The sequence below is a fragment of the Bubalus bubalis genome, chromosome 1 (assembly GCF_019923935.1).
Source record: "Bubalus bubalis isolate 160015118507 breed Murrah chromosome 1, NDDB_SH_1, whole genome shotgun sequence".
Taxonomy (NCBI): Eukaryota; Metazoa; Chordata; class Mammalia; order Artiodactyla; family Bovidae; genus Bubalus; species Bubalus bubalis.
In genome coordinates, this window is record NC_059157.1 from 128,721,834 (window position 1) to 128,742,032 (window position 20,199).

At 47.8% G+C, this 20,199-nt stretch overlaps 3 protein-coding genes and 1 long non-coding RNA gene across 18 annotated transcripts in view; 3 read left to right on the forward strand and 1 right to left on the reverse strand.

Annotated features, from left to right (window-relative positions):
• The window catches only part of PARL (presenilin associated rhomboid like), a 51,262-nt gene extending 49,336 nt beyond the window's left edge, over nt 1–1,926 (forward strand). Inside the window, exon 10 of the mRNA XM_006056676.3 lies at nt 1,603–1,926. Coding sequence (XP_006056738.1) covers nt 1,603–1,714 — 112 coding nt within the window. The 3' untranslated portion in view covers nt 1,715–1,926. The remainder of the gene's footprint in view (nt 1–1,602) is intronic.
• A 60-nt stretch (nt 1,927–1,986) lies between these two features.
• On the forward strand, nt 1,987–17,159 carry MAP6D1 (MAP6 domain containing 1). Of its 10 annotated transcripts, none has more exons than XR_006641171.1 (8): nt 1,987–2,040; nt 2,127–2,204; nt 2,733–2,816; nt 3,111–3,235; nt 4,076–4,150; nt 10,512–10,629; nt 11,123–12,101; nt 13,704–14,440. XR_006641171.1 is itself a non-coding variant. In XM_025287573.3 (5 exons), the coding sequence occupies exons 3-5, from the start codon at nt 5,286–5,288 to the stop codon at nt 11,201–11,203; spliced, it is 579 nt and encodes a 192-aa protein (XP_025143358.1). In that variant the 5' UTR covers nt 2,198–3,235; nt 4,076–4,150; nt 4,850–5,285; the 3' UTR covers nt 11,204–12,571. The 10 variants fall into 10 exon arrangements, 1 of the variants encoding a protein (XP_025143358.1); XR_006551599.2 differs by lacking the exon at nt 1,987–2,040 and adding exons at nt 4,850–5,665; nt 15,088–15,194; nt 16,921–17,159 and having other exon boundaries at nt 2,198–3,235; nt 13,704–13,839; XR_006641168.1 differs by lacking the exon at nt 1,987–2,040 and adding an exon at nt 4,850–5,665 and having other exon boundaries at nt 2,198–3,235; nt 11,123–11,341; nt 11,455–11,575; nt 11,921–12,101.
• LOC123333968 lies at nt 5,672–10,118 on the forward strand. The gene is made up of 3 exons (XR_006551605.2): nt 5,672–5,887; nt 8,444–8,566; nt 9,970–10,118. It is a non-coding gene; the product is annotated as an uncharacterized LOC123333968 (long non-coding RNA).
• YEATS2 (YEATS domain containing 2) overlaps nt 14,728–20,199 on the reverse strand; it is a 103,300-nt gene continuing 97,828 nt past the window's right edge. For 5 of the 6 annotated variants that reach the window (XM_006056670.4, XM_006056672.4, XM_006056673.4 and 2 more), the window contains 4 exons: nt 19,403–19,629; nt 18,476–18,550; nt 17,719–17,792; nt 14,728–16,461 (listed from right to left, as the gene is read on the reverse strand). In XM_006056670.4, the coding sequence (XP_006056732.1) occupies nt 16,353–16,461; nt 17,719–17,792; nt 18,476–18,550; nt 19,403–19,629 (485 nt within the window). In that variant the 3' untranslated portion in view covers nt 14,728–16,352. Of the gene's footprint in view, nt 16,462–17,718; nt 17,793–18,475; nt 18,551–19,402; nt 19,630–20,199 lie in introns of those variants that run through there. The other variant, XR_003109888.3, reaches the window with a different exon arrangement.

Sequence of the window (20,199 nt, forward strand, 5' to 3'; positions counted from 1 at the left end):
TGATGGCCCCTGTTTTCTTGCATAGATGTTACCTTTGGCCTTTATTTGATTTTTACTTTATTTCATGACAATGGGAAAACTTAGTTTTTCTTAATTAAAAAAAAAAAGAAAAATCTATTCTTAGTGGAGCAGTTTTGCCCAGTAGGCGGTGGAACTAAATGCCATTATGCCATTTATAATTTTCAGTGATGATTAAAGAATAGCATGTGTGAGTTTGAGCTTTAACAGCAACACATTATAAATAGTAAGAACTGACCTGATATTACAGTATGAGAAACAGAAAGAGTGATGAAAGGGGTTCCGTTTTATGAACTCTAAATTTACCTGTATGCTTAAATGTGTACTTAAAGGAGCTTTTCCTCAGCAGTTTTTTTTTTTCCTCAGCAGTTTTTTATTTTTTCTCAACTATAATTAGATGACCTTTTTCTGTTCTGAAAACTGGATCAGGTGCATTTTTTAAAGTCCAGGATCTGAAAGGCAGAGGAATCCTTTCTTTTTGCTGTTTCTAATTTCAGCTCTTTTCATTTACTCGATCTCAGTCATATCCAGAATTCATCTTTTCTGACATCTTTAATCTAGATTAAGAAATATTTACAAAATGGTACAGATTCTGTTAGTAACCTTCTGCACATTTCTTTGACTTTATGTCCCTGGAGCACATTTTATGATCTTCACCTTGTACTGCTGCAGTAATGATAGCTAATGTTTATTGAATATTTACTATGTGCCTAAGCTAAGGTCTAATTTAATACTCTTAAAATCCTGTGAGATATTCCAGCTTGTAGAAAGGAAGCTGTTGAGAGATTGTCCACGGTCACACAGCGAGTCATTGCAGAGCTGGAGTTTCAGACTGAGCACTAGACTGTGATGCTGCTGCCAAGAAGAGGCAGAAGTTAGTTTGAAATATTTTCCTAATTTTAATTTAACCAAATGACCAGTTACATTTGAACTTAGGAGTATAATCAAAACAATGTACCCATAAGATTAAAGTGTTTGACTCTTTGCTTGAAATAAGGTTAAAAAGATTTTAGAAGACACTTTATTAATGGAAAGTCCTGACAAGTGTTTTGTTTCTTGTAAGAGTTTTATAATTGCATTTGAATCTTAGGTGGTCTTCTTTCTCTTGTTTTAAGTTTAGCCATCATTAATAGTAAATTCTAACTCTTGACATTTCTTACACTTGACATAATAAAAAAGAGTCCAGATTTAGAATCAGTCTGACCTGTGAGTGAGTCCTTGATTGACCACTTAGAAGCTGTTAGTGTTTGGGCAAATGACGTTCTTTCAGACTCGATTTCTTCATGTTTGTAAATGGGAAGAGTGATAGTATTTGACTTGCAGGGTTGTGGTGAATTAAAAGTAGTATGCGTGTGGTGCTTTCGGAGTAGTCACGTTGGGTTCCATTCTACTTCCATCTTTTATATAGTCTGTATATTAAAGGTAAGTCACTGATCTGTGTTAAATAATCAGCTGTTTTAATATGCTGGATAGTAGGTGACAGTGGCATTCGGTTTTTAAAATGTCAGCGTGGTATCATGGTGCTTGTTATTTGTATGTCACACTGTTTGAATGTCGGACCTGGTTTGTTCTTCTTCTCCCCAGATGGTATATTACTTACGGTCATGAACTCATTTGGAAGAACAGGGAGCCTCTAGTGAAAATTTGGCATGAAATGAGGACTAACAGCCCCAAAAAAGGAGGTGGCTCTAAGTAACTGGGGCTGGACAATACTGGCGCGTCCGGTCTGTGCTGCCTGAAGGCCCAGGAATGCAGCGGCCCTGGAGTGACCACATCTTTGCTCCTGCCTGGAAGATACTCAGCATCTAGCTTTCCCAGTATTTTAAATTGTCCCCAGAACATGTCTCATTAGAAAGTGAATTATGACAAAGTTGTGAAATAAAGATTTGTATCTCTGTAGTTTGTAAACAGAGGGTGTGTGTCTCCTTTGAAGAGCACTAGTGCTGGCCTGGACTCGCGCTGCTCGTTGTTGTGCTTAACACGCGCCTGAACCTGAAGAGTGCGCACACGGAAAGGCCAGAGGTGCTTGCTTTTTAATGTCGGCCTCCTAGCACCTCTGCGAAATCTTTACTCTTACTTACCTACCCCTTTCCTTGCTTGGTTGACAGGTAAAAATTAAGAACATCTTCTCTCTGGCATGGTCTGAAATAACAGCTGCAATGTTTTCTAAATTTTTCCCAAGAAAGGTAGGTAATACTTTGTGGCAGTGAGTGTCGTATACAAAAAGCTATTTTTAGGTTTTGCTTTCTAGGTTAAAATTATAGCTAAATTAAGAATTAGAAGGAACTATCTTGGATAAATTCAAACTTGAATCTGAGCCTAATTGCATCTTATATTGGAAAATGTACATTCTTTGAAGTGGAGCCTCTTACTGACATAGCAGACAGGGGTTGTTGTCGTAGCTTCACTGTAGTGGAACAGCTTCTCGTGATTGAGAATTATTTCTAGGAAATGCAATTTGAGAATTTAAAAGTTTTTCTTGAAAGGATTTATAGGGGAGTTTTGGGGTCTTTTGGTGATCTCAAAAGGTTATGCCAAATTTTGCACCTTGTGCTGTAGAGGGCCCGCCTTGTGTGGTGGCGGGCACAGAGCATTGGTTTTCATGACAGTGAGGGAGCGGTGCCCACCTCACATAATGTTAAGAGCTAAATGGCAGTATGTGCCCAACACCAAGGAATTGTTCAGCTATGGCGGTTCTTCATCTTCCCCACCAGCCCAGACTCTTCTCTACTGTGAAGTACTGGTCATTCTTACCAGGCAGGGGATTCTATTCTAAACTAATGTCACTTCAAGGCAAGGTAATTTTTTTTAACCTAGCCCTCATCTTGCCAGTAAGGTGCTAGGGTGGTCGTGTGTGGGAACCGCCCAAGGTCACACTGCTGTGCTTTGACATTTTCTGAATATGTAGCTGATACTAACAACCCTGTGACTTACAGATGAGGCAAGAAATGTTTTTCAGAGATGGGACGGGAGGCTGAGATCATATGGACCTTCCACATGGAGTCCAAAATGAGATTCACGTCTGTGGGCAGACCCGAAAAACAGGCAGTGAAGACATGTCTCCTCTTTCTGATTTGTGATTGTCTGAGAAGGAATGTTTAGAAGGTCAAGTATCTACCTATGCGAGGCCTTGGAGGTCAGCGTCCAGCTCCAGAAGCACAAGCCTAACTGTCCAAAGCTCTGGCAACTGCCCCTGCTCTCCTGTTTGCCCGCTGAGGTACCTTCCTTCCTCATCTTGGCTGCTTTGCTGGCACGTGATCACCCCAAGGCCGTGCTCGTGCTCCTCAGCCTGTGCCGCCTCCACTGCGCTCTGCAGTGTGGGGTCCCACACGTGCAGCCTCAGCTCGCTCTCCTCTCCACTTCTGTGGCTTCACTTACCTCCGTGAAGTTGTCTTCTGAGCTTGTCACTCTGTACCTGTGTCTGCTGCCTGTCAAACATAGTTCTAGGTCCTGGACCCCCACTGTGCAGGCATGTCAAATGTCACTCCTGGCTTAAGCCAGAAACCTGGGCCATTCTAGATCCCCTCTCTCACCTCTTGTTTCTAGAATCCAGGCCCTTCTCTCCACTCTCAGCACCTGTGCGTTAAGTCCCAGTCCCTTGTCCCTAACCTGACTGTAAAGACTGTTCTCCCGCTGCTCTCTAAAATGTGCTGTACTTCACCATATGGCCACAGAGTGCTGAAAACACTCTAGTCGTTTCCTGTTGTCGCCTGTAAAAAACTGCTTGTGAACCCCGTAGTGTGGCTACCAAGGCCCTCCGTGATCCAGCCCTGGCTGCCTGTGGCCGAACCCGTGGGCCTGGACCCTTGGGTTCCTGCCCAGTCCTGCTGCCCACCCTCACTGCGGGTGGTGAGGCGAGGCCAGGCCACTGGCCTTCTTTCCGCTGCTGGAAAGCTCTGTTTAACTGGTTTCCATGTCTTGTCACCCACTGCTCTGTAAACCTCCTGAAGGCATCCAGCATTATTCCAGGCACAAAGCAATAGTAAGTGCTCTTTTAACTGTTTAATGAATGAAGGAGTCAAAGCAAGAAGAGCTGCTCTCTTTTTTTCTCCTGCAGGACGGAGTGTTTTAGTCACGAGTCTCCCGAGTGGCTGACCCACGGCCGTGGGTGCATGGAGGTCACACAGAGCAGGTGGGTAATCTGAGCAGGTGTGTCGTCTCCCAGCATCTTCACAGAACGTGGGGCTCCTCTGCTGCTGCCTTGGGTCGTGGCAGGGCCCAGGCAGCTGAGCTGCGGCCACTTCGGGCAGTTGTTGTGTCACGTCACTGTGCCCCCGAGCTAAGACCAGCCACGCAATGGTTTGGGAGAGGAGTCTCTCTTGACTGGCCAGGGCTATACTGCAGTTCCTCTGAGGTGCAGGCTGGATACCGTCCAGGTATATGCTTGAGATGGTGCACTGGGTAATTAATGTTGTATTGATAGTTACTAGTAACTGGTCTGCAGTGCACACTGAGGGCTTGTGTTAATTCAGGAAGGCTTGTGTTACCAGGGATTGTCTGATACCCTGTCATGCCTGAAACAGACTGACCTTTAGCCTGGAGGATTACCTTAGCTCTGCACAGGAGGGAGGGGAACTCTTATAGCATAGTAGCCAAAGATTTGTGGCAGCTTTATAAAGCTAAATCAAGCCTTTGGAGCCATGCTTTAAAATCAGGGATTTTAGACCTCAGGAAATGTCAGTTGAGGGCTAATGTCAATTCTCAGTGGAAGGCTGAATTGGTTGTCACAAATTTGGCATTATAAAGGCTGATTCAAACGCGTGTTCTCCGGGAAGTACAGCCCCAAGTCTTCTCTCTCCGCTACATCTCATCTTCTCGTGCTTCGCTACAGCCCCTCATCGCTACATCTCGTGCTTGCAGCCTCGTACGAATCTGGCAGCCAGTGGCCTGTGGGCGGGGCCCAGCGGACTGTTCACTCAGTACCCCCTAGGAATGGTTGCCATCCGGCCCCTGGCCTCTGCGAAGCCAGGTTCAATTTGTAGGATAGCACTTGGGGAACTTTGGATTAAATTAAGGAACATTCTTCAAGTTGGATACTTGTAAGTGCCTCCAGCCGGTTTCAGTTCCTCCAACCCCAGGCTCGCTTCTGCACCCCTCCAGAGCCGTGCGCACCGCGGAGCTGTGGCCCAGCCCTCGCTCCCTGGGTGGCGGTCCCAGGCCAGGGGGTGGAGCTGCGGCGGCGCGGGGAGGGCCGTGGGGGCGGGGCCGCAGCCGGGGGCGGCGCGGGCCGGGAGCGCGGGGAGCCGAGAGGCAGACGCCGGGCCGGCATGGCGTGGCCCTGCATCAGCCGCCTCTGCTGCCTGGCGCGGCGCTGGAACCAGCTGGACCGCTCCGACGTGGCCGTGCCGCTGACCCTGCACAGCTACTCGGACCTCGAGAGCGAGGAGCCAATCCCGGGCGGTGTTCCCTCGCGCAGAGGCCCATCTCCCGCAGGCTCCCGGGACCCTGGCCGGGATGTGCCTCTCACTCAGTACCAGCGGGACTTCGGCGTGTGGACGGCGCCCTCGGGGTCCAGAGATGCAACGCAGGGACGCGGACCGGGAGCAAGCAGCCGCAGGACCAAGCCCTCCGCAACCCCCGGCCGGGGGGTCTACGTGCTCCCCATCGGCGACGCGGATGCGGCTGCAGTGGCAACCACATCATACAGGTAGGCTGGGGGCAGGAGAGCGCATCGTACCCAGACCCAGTGGTCCCAGGAGACTGAATCGCGGAGCCAGGAGGACCAGGTGGGCAGGAGCGAGGAGGCGCCCAGATCCCCCATCCCACCCGACTTCGAGAGCTTCAGGCAGCCTGTGAGGTCACCCCTTTGATTCTCCGTTGATGCTCCCTGACCAGACTTGGAGTCAGAGAGGAAGCAAGCTCCCTGACGGTGAGCTCACTACCTCACTCTCTGGGGCAGTCCTGTCAGAAAGGCCTGCTTTCCTCCGAGTTAAAATCTTAATTTCTGCCAGAAGGGCCCAGCCATGGAAGGAGTGCTCGCAGGCCAGCTGCCAGTGCCCTCTGGGGGCATTGGTGGTGAGGACCAGATGCAGGGCTTCTGGGTGGTCCCCTCAAGATCCCACTGAGGGCAGCTGACTTGGCTCTCACTGACAGGCCTGTGCTCCTCTCCTGGATAAGTGAGGGCTTTCTCTCTCCTTACTCCAACAGTGAGACATAGTCACTGTAGAAAAACTGGAAATTACAGAAATTACAACATAAAAAATTAGTATCCCCAATCCTACCCCAAACTGGTAGTTCTAATCCTTAACATGCATTTGAGTTCATATCCATTTGTAATTCTTACATGGCTGGATTTGTAACTACATTTTTTATTTCACGTATGTGGCTGTTGGTCCCTGTTACTAGACACACTTCTATAACATGAGTTTTAATGGATGTGTAGTGTTTTGTCTTATGGGTATATCAATACATTACCCATATATTGATATGTACCTCCAAATATTAACCCGTTCTTATGTCATTAAATATTTAGGGTGTTGCTAATTTGGGGCTATTAAAAACACTGTTCTTTGATCTAGTTACTGCACTTAGAGAAAATTTCCCTACATGTAACCTTGAATATGGGGCGGGAGTTAAGGAGTAATAAGGTACATGTCAACAGTGTACAGAAGATGGAAACAGTGTTGATGGAAATCAGTCCTACTGATGTAGGGGACTGGTTAATTATAGCTCTGCCATAGGAGGGACTAAAACAGATGTCAAAAAAGATGCAGAACAGTATGTCTGCTACTATCTGTGTTGTTAAAGGGGTTATTGATGTATACATATCTGCTGAAATAAGCGTAAAATGTCTCTGCATGGATATGTGAGAAAATCGTAACCTTTAGGGAAAGGAAGGAAAAGGAGTTGTAGACGCTGCCAGGAGTAAATGGAGACTAAGGGACTTTTCACTCTGCTTTTTGAACCACTGCTTTATTTTGGGGGTTTCTTTTGGCCATGCCACACAGCTTGCAGGATCTTAGTTCCCTGACCAGGGATCAAACTCATGCCCCTGCAGTGGAGGCGAGGAGTCCTAACTACTGGACCACTAGGGAATTCCCTGAATCACTGCTTAAAAGAAAAAGAAAATGTATATGTATTACCTTTAGCAAAAAAAATTTAGAGGAAAAAATAACTTACAAGATCATCATTCTTATAGTTAAATCTTTGCTTATACCCTAATTTCTTCAATATGAATTCATACCTGTCAAATTAAGGGCCAAAGGGTATGAACTTTCCCCTTCAACTTTATTACTTTTAAAATCAACTGTTTTGAGGTATAATTTCCATCCAGTAAAATCAATCAGATGGATGACTTTTGTATACACCTGAACACATGATCAAGACACTAGAACATCCCATCTCCCTAGAGATTCCTTAATGGGCATGTGGGTTTTAAGGAACTCAGTGGGGAGTGGCTGTTGCAGGGTGGGTCTTGTGCTCAAGCCGAGCTATAGAGATGTGAGGGGCAGAGCGTTGAGCTGCAGCGCTGGTGCCCTAGCCAGGCAGCGGAAGGTGCTGACTGCTGCATGCCGGGGCCCTGATTGGAACCGGCTGGAGGGAGCTGAGTGGTGACAGGCCTGGAAGGCCAGACGTCCTGTGTGTGCCATGCCTTCATATGGCTGATGTTCCAGGTATAGAGCGGGGCAGGGCTTGCAGGGAGATAGCTTCGACTCTGGGAGGGACACACTTTCCAGTAATTAGAACTGATTGAGATGAGTAAGCTTGCATGGTGCTGCGCTCCTGCTCACTGGGAGTGTCCAAGCAAAGGCTGGACTTTCAGAAGCAGTCCCTTGCCTGTTAAATAGATGGCAGGTTTGAATGTCCTGCTGGGTCCTTCCAGTTCCTGTGATACTGAAGGTACTGCTTAGCATGTACCAGACCCCAGGCTTAGGACATCCCATAGATTATCTCCCCCCAGGACTTTACAGTGTGTGTGCTTAGTCGCTCAGTCGTGTTCGACTCTTGTAACCCCATAGACTGTAGCCTGCCAGGCTTCTCTGGGATTCTCCAGGCAAGAATACTGGAGTGAGCTGCCATTTCCTTCTCCAGGGGATCTTCCCAACCCAGGAATCGAACCCGGGTCTCTTGCATTGCAGGCAAACTCTTTACCAATTGAGCTACGAGGGAAGCCCAAGACTTTACAATAACCCCCTGAAATCAGTTCAGTTCTTGCTGTCCCCATTCTGTAGATGAGGCACTTGAGTGTCTGGCAAGAGGTCACGTAGAACAGAGTGGAGTTCAAGTGTTTCTTGCCCTAGATCAAATTTGTGCTCCAAACAGGCTGCCATCCCCTAAGATGCTGCCTCCTCTCAGTCAGGTAGCTGCTTGACCTATGTCTGACAGTGGTTGGGCAGAAGTTGGGACTCACTAGAGCTGTCCTTCCTGGTGTATAAACTTGGTGGGTCACCTGGTCCCTCTGATCCTTTCCTCATCTGTAAAGCAGAAATAGTAAGAGCTTGACTTGCCTGGGTCACCTGCCAGAGACACAGGACTGCTGCTGAACCTGGCTCTCCTGTCACCTTGCAAGCTGACTTCTGAGACCCTCTACCTCCCAGCTCTACTACTGGTATGAGCAACTCCATCCCACCTGCCTCCTTGCAAGATACATGTTACCTAAGAAAACCATTTAAATAAATTCATAAAGCAAAGATAATGAACAGATCATGAGCGCCCAGATATCAAGGATACTCGTGGCTGCTCCTCTCCACCCCAGCCTCACCTGGCCCCTGGTCTCCAGATGAGAGCTCACCTGCATCACTCGCTTGCCTTCCCACCAGAAGTGTGTGTGTGCGTGCGTGTGTGTGTATGTGTGCGTGCGTGCGTGCGTGCAGCACTTCTGGCCCAGGTTCTAACTCTGCCCACTTCTGGCAATTCTCCTTCCTGTCATCTCTTTCTTTCTCGGTGAGTCAGTTAAAGGGCTAACCGTCAAAGTGCCAGACTTGACTCCCACTTTTTTAAGTGCCCAACTTGAAGGCTTAGGGAAGTTAAGGGATTTGTTTGAAGTCATGCTGGGCTGAGAACCAGGCCTCAGTATCCTCAGACTGGGCTCTCTGCATACCCTGGTAGCTCCCTGCCTCTCAGCAGGAGGGACTGTGGGCATCAAGTCCAACTAAGGCTCACATGAGGTGGATGATGGTGGAAATTGCTTGGTGAGGGAGACACAGTGGACTCAACTTAGTCCTGTATTTTTATTATCTCCTGCCCCACAGTCATGGGGACTACTCTAGCTCCTGGGCCAGGTCACTTCCTGCTCTGGGACCCCTGCAGCCATCCTGGGACAGCTGGCTTGGGCTGCCTGACCCAAGGCTCAGCTCAGTGTGGGGACAGAAGGGCACGCCCAGGGGAGGACCTGCTTCTCTGGGAGACGCAGAGCAGCAGATGGTGCAGCCAGCTGGTCTTTGAAACCTTGCAGCTTTGGAAGCAAAAATTATCCGATAGAGCCTTGGTCCGATTCACTTCCTGGTACCCACGTGCTGACCATGGACAGACACAGCTGTACCATGTACACGTGGCCTGCCCAGTGGTGCCCAGCTGTGCTGCAGCTAAGGAGAAAAGGCTGCTTTGTTGACCTCAGGGCCTGAAACCTGGCCAGGGCTGTGGATGGGATAGGCAAGGACCCAGCCCACATGTGGGTGCTGGCCCTGGTCAGCTGGACACTTTTCCCCTTGGCCAGGGGCTTGGGCCCAGGAGGTCTCTGCTAATTTAGTAGGGGAGTTGACAGAATTGAAACAGGTCTTTTTTTTTTTTTTTAAGGGATTAGTTTTTGTCAAAAAACTGTAACTCTGAGCACATGGAGCTAGGCTGTGCCAGCCTTATCACTTCCCTCCAAGCAGCCAGCAGTCCCTACCCCCATGCAGACCACCATCCTTCCCTGCACCTGTGCATGAGTTGCCCACGTGCACAGTGCCATGCAAAAGCCAGGCGGTCTTTAGTTTCTTGAGATGGTCACTATGATTTACTGTTTTACAGGAGTTAATAAGACAGGTTATAGAGAACTACACAGAACACTGGGCCTCACTTTCCTCCTCAGTTGTGACCAGGTGTGACCATGCCTTGCTGTGCGCTGTCCAGGCCAGCCCCTCCCTGGACATAAGGGCCACCAGTAACACAGGCTGGAGGCGAGTGACTTTCACTGGTTCTGGGCTTCTAGGGCCCCTTGACGTGACCCAGAGATGGTACAGGGAGCCCTGGAGAGCAGGGCTGGAACGTGTGGCCTCTGAGGCCCAGCACACACCAGGAGCCTACGGTTTAGGACGAGGAGGATACTGTTGTTGCCTGACTCCTCTGCTCACTCCCAGTGCAGTGTGTGCTGTTGCTCCCTGGCAGTGTGGGAGAAAGTTTCTGGTGGAGCTGTTTGGGGTCTACTTCCTCTGTGAGAAAGTAACATCTGCAGCCAGAGCAGCAGCTCAGCAGTGGACACTGGCCAGGAATGTTCCAGAAGCACAGGGCAAGAGGCAAGGCCCCTGAGGGACAGTCGGCCCTGTGCAAGGTTGTGATGTGTTCTGTTCCAGACAGGAATTCCAGGCTTGGACTGGAGTGAAGCCATCAAGATCCACAAAAGTGAAGCCCGCCAAAGTCATCACAACCCACAGCTCTGGATGGGATGGCAGCCCCAGGGCCGGTTTCCAGGTCAGTGGGAAGCTGGTGCCTGGCTGCAGGGGGCTGTGAGAACAGCGGCTTTTCTCTCCAGGTTAGGGACTAGGAGTCAGATGTGGATGGTGTAGGATGGCACTATGGCAGGGGCAGTGGTTTCTGAACCCCCGTAACCATCGCTCACCAACTGAAAGCGAAGGTGCTGCTTCGTCGTTAGCCACGTGTGTTCCTCTAGCACGGGCTTCTCGGGGAGCAGGGTGTTGCCTCCCTCCTAAATCCCAGCCTTACCCTGGACCACTTGCTTAGTGACAAGCCTTCCAAGTGCCTGAGTCCATGTAAGAAAGAGGAGGGGCTGGAAGGGAGGTGTAGGGCTGTTCAGTTTCTGACTCAACCCAAAGGCTTCGGGAAGCAGGTCAGGTCCATGTGGACACCCCCCACCCCGACCCTTCAGGTTAGCAGTCTGCAGCTGCTGGGAGGGGGGAAGTTGAGGAAGACCTCCACTGATCTGTGGCCAAATTTCATTTTTCAGGCCCCTGAGGTGAGGAAAAAGTTTGCCCCTAACCCCTCAGCCATCTTTCAGGCCTCGGCTCCCCGGATCCTCAACGTGTGACTGCCCACTGAAGAGCAAGCCACAGGGGATCAGAACTCACCACCGGGGGCTGCGGCGAGGCCTCAGGACCGGACGGCCCTGTCAGGGGAGGGTCCTCCGTTCTCACCAGGGGGCACCACTCCTCGGCAAGCCACACAGGTGCTGTGAGCAGAACAGATGCACCACCCAGCTCAGTGCTGGGCTCCCGCTACCCTCTCCTTCCTTGGGAAGCGTGCGGAAAGCTTCAGATCTTTTTTTAATTGCCTCTTTAGGGCGCCCTTCAGTTTTTAAATCTGAAGGCCTCGATCATTTCTACTGTGAACTGAATTGGTCTCTGGGGGTTGAGGAATATGGACATAACAGATCCTTGAAAGATCCAGTAACGTCCAGGCTGTATGATGATTTTATAACCTATTTTGGTAACTCAAGGTAATGTCCTTGGATAGTCCCACCAGCGGCCCCCCACAGGTTGTAGAAGAAATCTTAGGTTATCACCTGCATGTGATTCATAATGCTAAGTAACCAGAAACAAGTTTCCCAAAGGAACAGAAGAATATCAATCATAGGGTATCTTTTTTAAAAATGTAATTTCTTTATGGCCAAGATGACCCTGGTTTTAACAAAACATTTCTTGGGATGAGTGACGTGCTGAATGAAGGACATTTATCTTGTTGGTTTCTGGGAGTGTCTTTGGGGCAAGGGTGGCCCAAAAGGCCTTAAAATGTCATCTCATTACAGGGAGCTCACTAGCTGCTGAGGAACCAGCTCATTTTGGTTTTGGAAGTCCCTCTGCTGACTTTATCGACCAACTCCAGCCAGTGCAGCCACCTGGAACCAGCTTGGTTCTCCTCTTTGCAAGCAGCCCTTGAAACGTTTGTGTCCTTTTAGAGATTATAGGCACAAACTAAGGACAGTTTTGGTAAGAAAACTCAAGGATTTCCCTTTGGATTTTTATCCCCCTCCGCTCCCAAGTGACTTAGCCTGGTGAGCCTTTACTTTCGCCACAGGAGGTGGCATTCAGGTTTCAGAAGCAGCTCAGAGTGGAGATGGGGCAGTGTTTCCAGCTCAGGCTGCAAGGGGGCCGTCCCCTCAGAGGTGCTAGCTCCCAGCTCTGGCAGGCACAGCCTTTCCCCTTGTTCCAGCAAAGGAAATGATCTGAGAGAATAATTTAAAACGGAAAAGCAAAACCATATGCTTACACAAAGGGTTCTATTATTTCAGACTTCATTGGTTTGCATGTTAGATGTTCCTAAGGGAAAAGAGACTGCCTGCTGGGCCTTCTGTGAGAAGCAAACAGATTAACTGTACAATCTCAGATTTTACTAAAATGCAAATGTACTATTTCAATTTCTTGTTAATTTATTTATTTAATTATAAACACGAACGCCTTCTCATGTCTTCCTTTATCCTCCTCTTGGTAACAGGACTTTAATGTGCCTTGGCTACCACTGCTCTCCCTTGAGCGTGTCGAGTCTGGGAATGCTCACCCAGGGCTGTGGTCGCACTGGTGTCATATGTAGTGTTTAACAAGAACCCACATCTCCCCAGCCCCACCAGGAGCCTAGGGTAAAGCAAGACTATCCTTGAAGCCAGTCTTGGGAACAAACCTTGGTTCTCCACTCATTAACTGACAGCAGTTTAGACTTCTGTTTCCTAATCTGCAAACCCCACCTCCCCCTAAGAGAACTTGGGTTTCTGTGCAAAGCACAGCTGCTGTACGTGTTCTCTCCTGCGCAGGCACCCCTTCCTGGGAGCCGGCTTTACTGGCATCTGCTGCTTTGGTCCAGCAATAGCCCCTGTCAGTCACACGGCACAGCCAGCTATGCCTCCCCCCTGAGCTTGTCCTAGGAGCCCCATCACTGCCCAAGAGAGGCCTGACCTTAGGAAGGCATCCTGCATGCTCAAGAACAGACAGCTTTTCACAAACATCCCAGTGTAACAGCTTTCCTTACTAGACTTCATTATTAGATCTGAATTCTGAAGAAACTTGCTCCCACTCACTCTAGGTCTTAATAAGGCCACTCCAGTAACACTATGTTAAGGCCTTAAGAAGCCACTGAGATAATAATAGCCTCACCATGTGGTCCAAACTCATGCAGGTCATATAAATAACACATAAAGACAGAAACGTACTGAAATATTAATAGCTATCTTTGAGAAGGGGAACTATGGGTAACTTAAAATTTTTTACATCTTACAATATTTGCTAAAGTTTCTATACAATAAGCATTTTTGTATTAAAAGTTAGTCTGTTAATTTTAGCCAACAGAAAGAGTTCAAATTAATTATTCCATACAATAAGCATTTTTGTATTAAAAGTTAGTCTGTTAATTTTAGCCAACAGAAAGAGTTCAAATTAATTATTCCATAACCAAAGTTAGCACTGCAGTAGCAGGCTTGATCAGCTGTGAGGAGGCCCAACCAGAGGGAAGGGCCCCAGTCACTGAGAGCAAGACTGGCGACTCCAACTGAGAAAAACGCATTACAAACGCTAATATTTTCATCCTTGTAATAACTCCAGGATTTTAGGTCAAACTCCAAAAAGCAGCAGTTGAGAGAACTTTGGCTGTGCAGCCCGCCCCAGGCCGACGGGGGATCCTTTGAGCTCTGCTGGCCACACACAGGCTCCTCCAGTGAGGAAGAGAGTCCCCGATAAGGTACCGTGACACTGTCCAGTGGCTGCTGTCGGAACTGTGGCTGACACACAGAACATTCAGCAAAGGGGCCTGAGCAATGCCCCTATTCTTCTCCAGACCATCGGACTCCCTGAAGGCTGACACCAAGTGAAGTCTCATACTTGGATTGTCTCCCAGGGCCTCCTCCCCAAAGAACTTATCTTTGAAGAACCAAAGCTTCCAAAACAAAGCCTTTAGTTCTTATTAAGGGTGGATATAAATAGTCATTTCTGAGATACTTCTGCAGTTCCTGTAGTTTTTTCTGTGGTAGCAGATGGTCCCAGCAGGACCGGGTCACAGGAGTAACTTTTTCCAGGCCTCAGCAGAGACCCATTCTTGCCAAACGGACCAGTGTGCTTCCTGGTTGGACACCAGGAGCTGTTTCCCTCATTGCCTTGGCTTTAAGGAGGGTCTGATCTCAGGTTGTTTTCCTTCACTCTAGGCTGTCAGAAATCATATGTCCAGGGCCAAAATGCATCCTTCCAAAACTTTTTCAGATTTTTATATAACCATAATCCTTCTTTTACTAGCTGCAAATTCTTTTTGAAAACAAGTGGAAGAATTAAATACACAAACCCCTACACCTTTGCCTGGCTCCAGCTCTTTGGGACCTAACCTAAGAAAAACCCTACCCAAGCGCAGTGCTCCAGACTCAGAAAGTGCAAATCCCTCAGTCGTGTCTGACTCTTTGTGACCCCATGGACTATACAGTCGATGGAATTCTCCAGGCCAGAATCCTGGAGTGGGTAGCCTTTCCCTGCTCCAGGGGCTCTTCCCAACCCAGGGATCAAACCTAGGTCTCCTGCATTGCAGGCGGATTCTTTACCAACTGAGCTATCAGGGAAGCCCCCAAACTCAGAAAAACCCATCACAAATACCAAAAGATTTACTGCAGATATTGTTACACATTATGTTACATATTATGATACAAATACATTTGAAACATTAACATATATGAGGACTGTTAAATCATTTACTATTTCTTTTGCAAAAAGATAACTTCTTGAGGCTTTCATACTTGTAAGAACTGAATCTGTTCTCATTTGGATCAAATCTTCGATCCTGTAGATCTGAGTCATCGTCCACTGGTAAATGAGTCTATACCTGCCCATTAACCTTGCCTGGACTATTTTATGTACAGAATATCTGAGTCTTCACCACTAAACTATTTTATTCTTAATCAGGGCATGCCCTATGCCTTACTGAATAGATTTCCTTCTGCACTTGCAGTCCTCAGATGGCTGAATTAAAAAGGGCAGACTTCTCGTAGTTGCCTCCCTGTCTTTTCCTGAATTGAACGTCTAGAGGACTCAGGAAAACACGAATTACATTGCTTGGTAAGTTTCTTTGACTTGGGTAGGTTTCAGATCTCCTTGGAGCAGATTCCTAACTGAGAACAAATTCTTTACTTACACACAGACTTTGTTAGGAAGGTTGGGGTACTGTGTCTATATACTGAAACTGGACATCATGCAGGGTGCTGCTAACCTGCCTTCTATCCACTCCGTCTCCCATGGACTGGGCTCTGCTCACGACCAGCCTGTTCTCACGGCTTCCGAGCACTGACCTCCCTGTCACCTGGCTTTGACAGTCGTTTCTCTACCTTTAAGGCACTCACAAGTGTTGTTTGAAATACTCTTCTTCTTGGGAACAATTCACTGACAGAGAAGAACTGGATAAGAAACTTTCTGAGGGACTGTGGGAACCACTGGCCACTCGACATGGACTCAGCAGCAGAAGCTCCTGCAGACCTCGCCAACAGTATGAACCAGCGCTCTGCTGGCACATCCTCCAAGCTGTGAGGGTCTGTGACTAACACAGTAAGGGCTTCTCAGCTGTAGTCAAACCTTTTCCTGACCTGTGCTGGACTCCATTCACCCCCTGACAATGCTGAGACTGGCTGCAGTAATATCCTGTGTTCCATGAAACAGGAATTCTCAGTCTGCAGTCGCCCAAGCTCGTGTGGTTTCAGCACAGGATCACTGCTTCCTGAGTCGACTCAGGGCTGAGTGCGGATCCTTCCCACCACGGCCACTGCTCTGTGCCGAAGCCCAACCCTCCTCCAGATGTTATCAGGGTAACTGTTGGGGGTACCTGGAACCCACAGAATGGGTAGAACTCTAGCTTGCCAGACTCATTTCCCACCTCCTGGAGGGAGACTCAGGCCCACGGTGTCCCCTGGAAAATACCCAGAGGACAAAAGGGCCCAATATAAAGTGGCTTGACCCCGGACCCTCATGGAGCCTGCACAGAGAGTGAATAGATGCGCATTGACTGAGCACGCACTCACTCATGGTGTAACTCTAGAATCAGGAAACAAACTTCTGTCCTAAAGGGATTGACCTGGGACTGAACACTCCGGTGGTATCAGGTGGAGGCAATGGTTTGGTGGCCATGATTCTCTGAGGCACACAGCAAACTAGTCTTCTCCAGAAAAGAAGTCACCACAGTTCAAGGCTTTGAATCCTGCTTTCCTGGGAGCATATTCATTCCATTCACTGATCTTCATTCAGTATCCCCATGTGTTTGTTTGTGAGGAAGTCCAGAAAAGGAATGTTGCAAATGGCCTGGTGAATATTACTCACTGTAATTTCTTTGGGAATCCTGGTCCGAAAAAAAAAAATGTTAATTCTCTTAAATATCTAAATTAATTATATGGAGATAGTGACAGGCATGGTTTGGGGTGGGGAGCAGCTCTGTAGCCTCTCCCCGCCCACCTCTCTTCTTTTCCATTAATTCCCTTGACTCGGGAGATGTGGCCTACCTTCTTCCCAGCCAGCCCTATTTAGGGCTCAAATCTAACTTCCTACTCACAGGCATGAGATGAATTTCAAGCAGTTGGCTGAATGATTAAGGGAAAACAAAGATTTTGAAGATTGAAAAAAAGGAATGAAGTAAAGTAGAGAACAGAATATTGCTGTAGTTCAGTCTTGGCTAAATGAAAGCTGAATCAAAGCACCACAGAACTTGGGGACCATGTTTCCCATCTCTTGGAAATTATGCCAGAGCAAGTGTGATGTTCAATGTTATCAAAAGCACTGAAGTTGCTTTGTGTCTTCACAGTCAGGACCATGGTGGTGAGCAGGGGCTGCAGAGGCACTCGGCCCACTCCTGGATCTCTAGCAGGACAAGCAGCAGCAGCATTATCCTTTGTTCCCCGCTTTTTGTAAAGAGCTCTCTATACTATCCACTGTGTTATATCCCTGTCAAGTCTGACCTAATAATCCTCTTATTTAGGTCTCTTCATGACCTCAGGTACTCTGTTAAAGTTTTAATAAATTTACAACAGCCTTTAAACAATAGAATACATTTGTTTCCTTTGAAAGGAATGCCGGGATGTGGGACAAAAGGAAAATTCAGCATCTCAATCAGTGACAGGCCACAAAGAGGCGCAGTCAGCCTGGGGGTATAGAGCCAGTGAAACTGAAGTTTAAATCTAGGTTCTATGATGTATTTGCTAGGAAAGCCAGGCAAGATAACATTTCAGAGCCCACTTTCCTGATTTCTAAAGAGGGAGTATGAGTTCTGCAACAAAAAACAAATTAGGTAACGTGCAGTGCCTGGCCCCAAGTCTGAAACACTGCTATTATCTTCCATGGCAAAGAATTGGTATATATTCAACCCTGTAACATATTGGAATCCTACCATATTGGAATCCTACCAAACAGTGTCTCTGCAGCAGAGACAGAGACAATACAGACCTCTCACAACCAAGAGATAGACTCAGGGGCCTGCTTGGTCGTTTTGAGACAGTCTGGCTCTGAGAATGTCCCAAGCATGGACACCTCCACCTCCTACTGAACTGATTTAAAGTATAAAACATCTTGATGGGAACTAACTGTCAGGAAGTGAGAACTGTACCTGTTGTGCGATGCTGCCTGGTATCCAACTGCCAAAGCCTGTCTCAGGATGTCACTGACCAGCTGCTCTGTAGCCTGTAACAGAAGATGCTGTTACTCTAAAAATGCCACCTGCATGCTGGCCAGAGGGATGCAGCTGACCCCATCCCAGGCCCTAAATTTGGGAAACCACTGTATCTAAAGACCCAAAGTCCTTAAGGAAAAACTAAAGGTTTGAATAATAGGCCACAACTATACAGGCCATGATTCTGAATTGTGAAGGGGGTGGTTTTCATTAATTAGACACTGCTTTAATAAAGGAAACAGATGAGGGCTATTTGTGAGGTATCCCTGCCCCTGGAGGGGATCCACCAGGAAAGAACAGCGGAGCCAGGCTCTGGCTGGGTAAGGAACCTGCTTCTGTCATTCTGTTGCCGAGGGCTGGGACAGCTGTGGCTGTTTCTACTGTGACATGCAAATCACCTCCGAAAGCACTGAGAGCTTTGACTTGCACTTCAGGCTACTTAGAAAGCACTTGAAATGGCATTTAAAAATATTGTTAGTGACACTGGCACAGGAACTCTTGCAGCTGCTTTGACACGCAGAGGAACTACAATTGAATTGATATAAAAATAAGAAAGAAATCATAAAGCCTGTCATCTTTGTTCCATTTCTGGCCTTGTCTTTTTCAAAGCAGCCTGGGATCCAGTGTGTCCTGCCTGGCTGGCCCCATGGTGCTTCAGCCCCCGACAGCCCCTCTGCTGCCCACAGGCACCCACCTTCAAAAGCATGTCCTCCACCACTGATGCATACACGTTCTTATGCAGCGCCACAGGCTGCAGGGTGATCCCAATCTGGAAGAGCAAAAGAAGGCCTCTTGTTTCTATTTGTACATTAAAAACAAGCACATTTCTGATACCCAAGGAGATGTCCGGGTGGAAGAGACACTCTACAAATGTCCTGGACAAAACTCACAGAGAAGCAACACAGAATGTAACAACCAGAAGACTGTTACCCTACTGTGCCCTGTTTCTGAAGGATTGTTGAAAATGCTATTAGAATCCTTCTCTCCTGCCCAAATCTCCTTCATGAGAGAACACAGAATCTACCATGAATTCTGACAGTGGGAGCAACAGGCTGGAAAGCCTGCATCAGACTCTGAGGCCCTATTTGCAAAAGAAAGAAGATATACTTGGAAACTGCCCCATTTTTTATTGCCTCTGTAGGGGGAAAAAAGAACAGTCTCTCACTTGGGTCCCAGGCAGCCGTGCAGATGCAGTGAAGCTGCATTCTACCGGAGGCAGGTGGACAGTTCTCTCCTGCAGCCCAAGGGAGTCAGTGCCACATCCACTCCCTGGCAGGGCACTTGGGAGCTATTTACAATGTCAGGGAAAGCACGTTCTGACATGCCTCTGAGATGCTTCTACTGAGTGCATCTGTAGAAGGTGCTTCTACTGAGGCAGATGAGAAAAAAGGAGATGAAAAATACGAAACTGCCTACATCTAGCTGCCTTTGCTGCAATGTCATGTTCGATGAGCAAGCTCTACACGTGTGATTCACTTTCTTGCCCAAAGGCCCTGACATGGGAAAGCAGGTGCCAGACAGTTCGCCCAGCTTTACCACCTATCTCCCCAGAAAGTCTGGCGTCAGTCTAAGGCACCGAGCCCCAGGTTAGGGGTCTCACAGACAGGCCTTAGCCGCCTACCTTCTGTGTGATGTCGCCAATAAATTCAGAGCCCGGTGTTGGTGGCAGGTAGAGTTTCATCTCTTCCTGTTTCTCTTCCTGTTCTTTCTTGATGTTTATCTTTAACGGCTCTGAGACATTGAGGATGTCCACCTCCTCCTCGTTCTCCGGCTCCCTCTTCTGAAACTGCTGCAGGTCCTCCAGTTTCCGGCAGAGGTTGTCAGCGGACGAGAAAGATGATGGGCACTCTAAATGAGAGGTAATCAGTCTTATGACTATGGTGACCAAAGAAAAGGGACTTTGCATCTCCAAGGGACCAACAGCCTGAGACCCAGAGAGGAAGGGTTGAGTATCAGGGAGCTGACTTCCTGTCCGGTCCTAAAATTCTACAGACCTATAATTATAAGAACTAGTAATTCATAAGTGAGACAAGCACCAAGACAGGCATCTTGTGTTAAGACATATGTGCTATTAAGGGCAATCTGAGTCAAACAACACATAATTCTGACTCTTGCTACTAAAAATGAGGCCATCCTCCCACCCCACTGATTAAAAAAATTTTTTTTACATCTGGAGAATTTAGAAATGAACAGTGAAGAAATTAAAAATCACCCATGTTCTGCTTAGAGCTGAGTACTACTACCATTTTAGTGTATACCATGCATCCCATCTTTAGCTGATTTATACAGAGCCCAACAGAGTATATATAGAGCTTTAAAGCCAGCAGGGGCTCTGGGAATGTTCTATGCATCCCTTTCACTTTATGATAAGTGAGTGAGGTCGACATGGGGTTAAAGACACCCAGCAGGATGGAGGCA

What these genes read in the sequence shown, in the direction of transcription:
- MAP6D1 (XM_025287573.3), top strand. Translation starts at nt 5,286, where the DNA reads ATGGCGTGGCCCTGCATCAGCCGCCTCTGCTGCCTGGCGCGGCGCTGG. An exon ending in GTGGCAACCACATCATACAG is followed by an intron (nt 5,666 to 10,511) that starts GTAGGCTGGGGG and finishes GTTCTGTTCCAG; the next exon opens with ACAGGAATTCCAGGCTTGGA. An exon ending in GCCCCAGGGCCGGTTTCCAG is followed by an intron (nt 10,630 to 11,122) that starts GTCAGTGGGAAG and finishes TTCATTTTTCAG; the next exon opens with GCCCCTGAGGTGAGGAAAAA.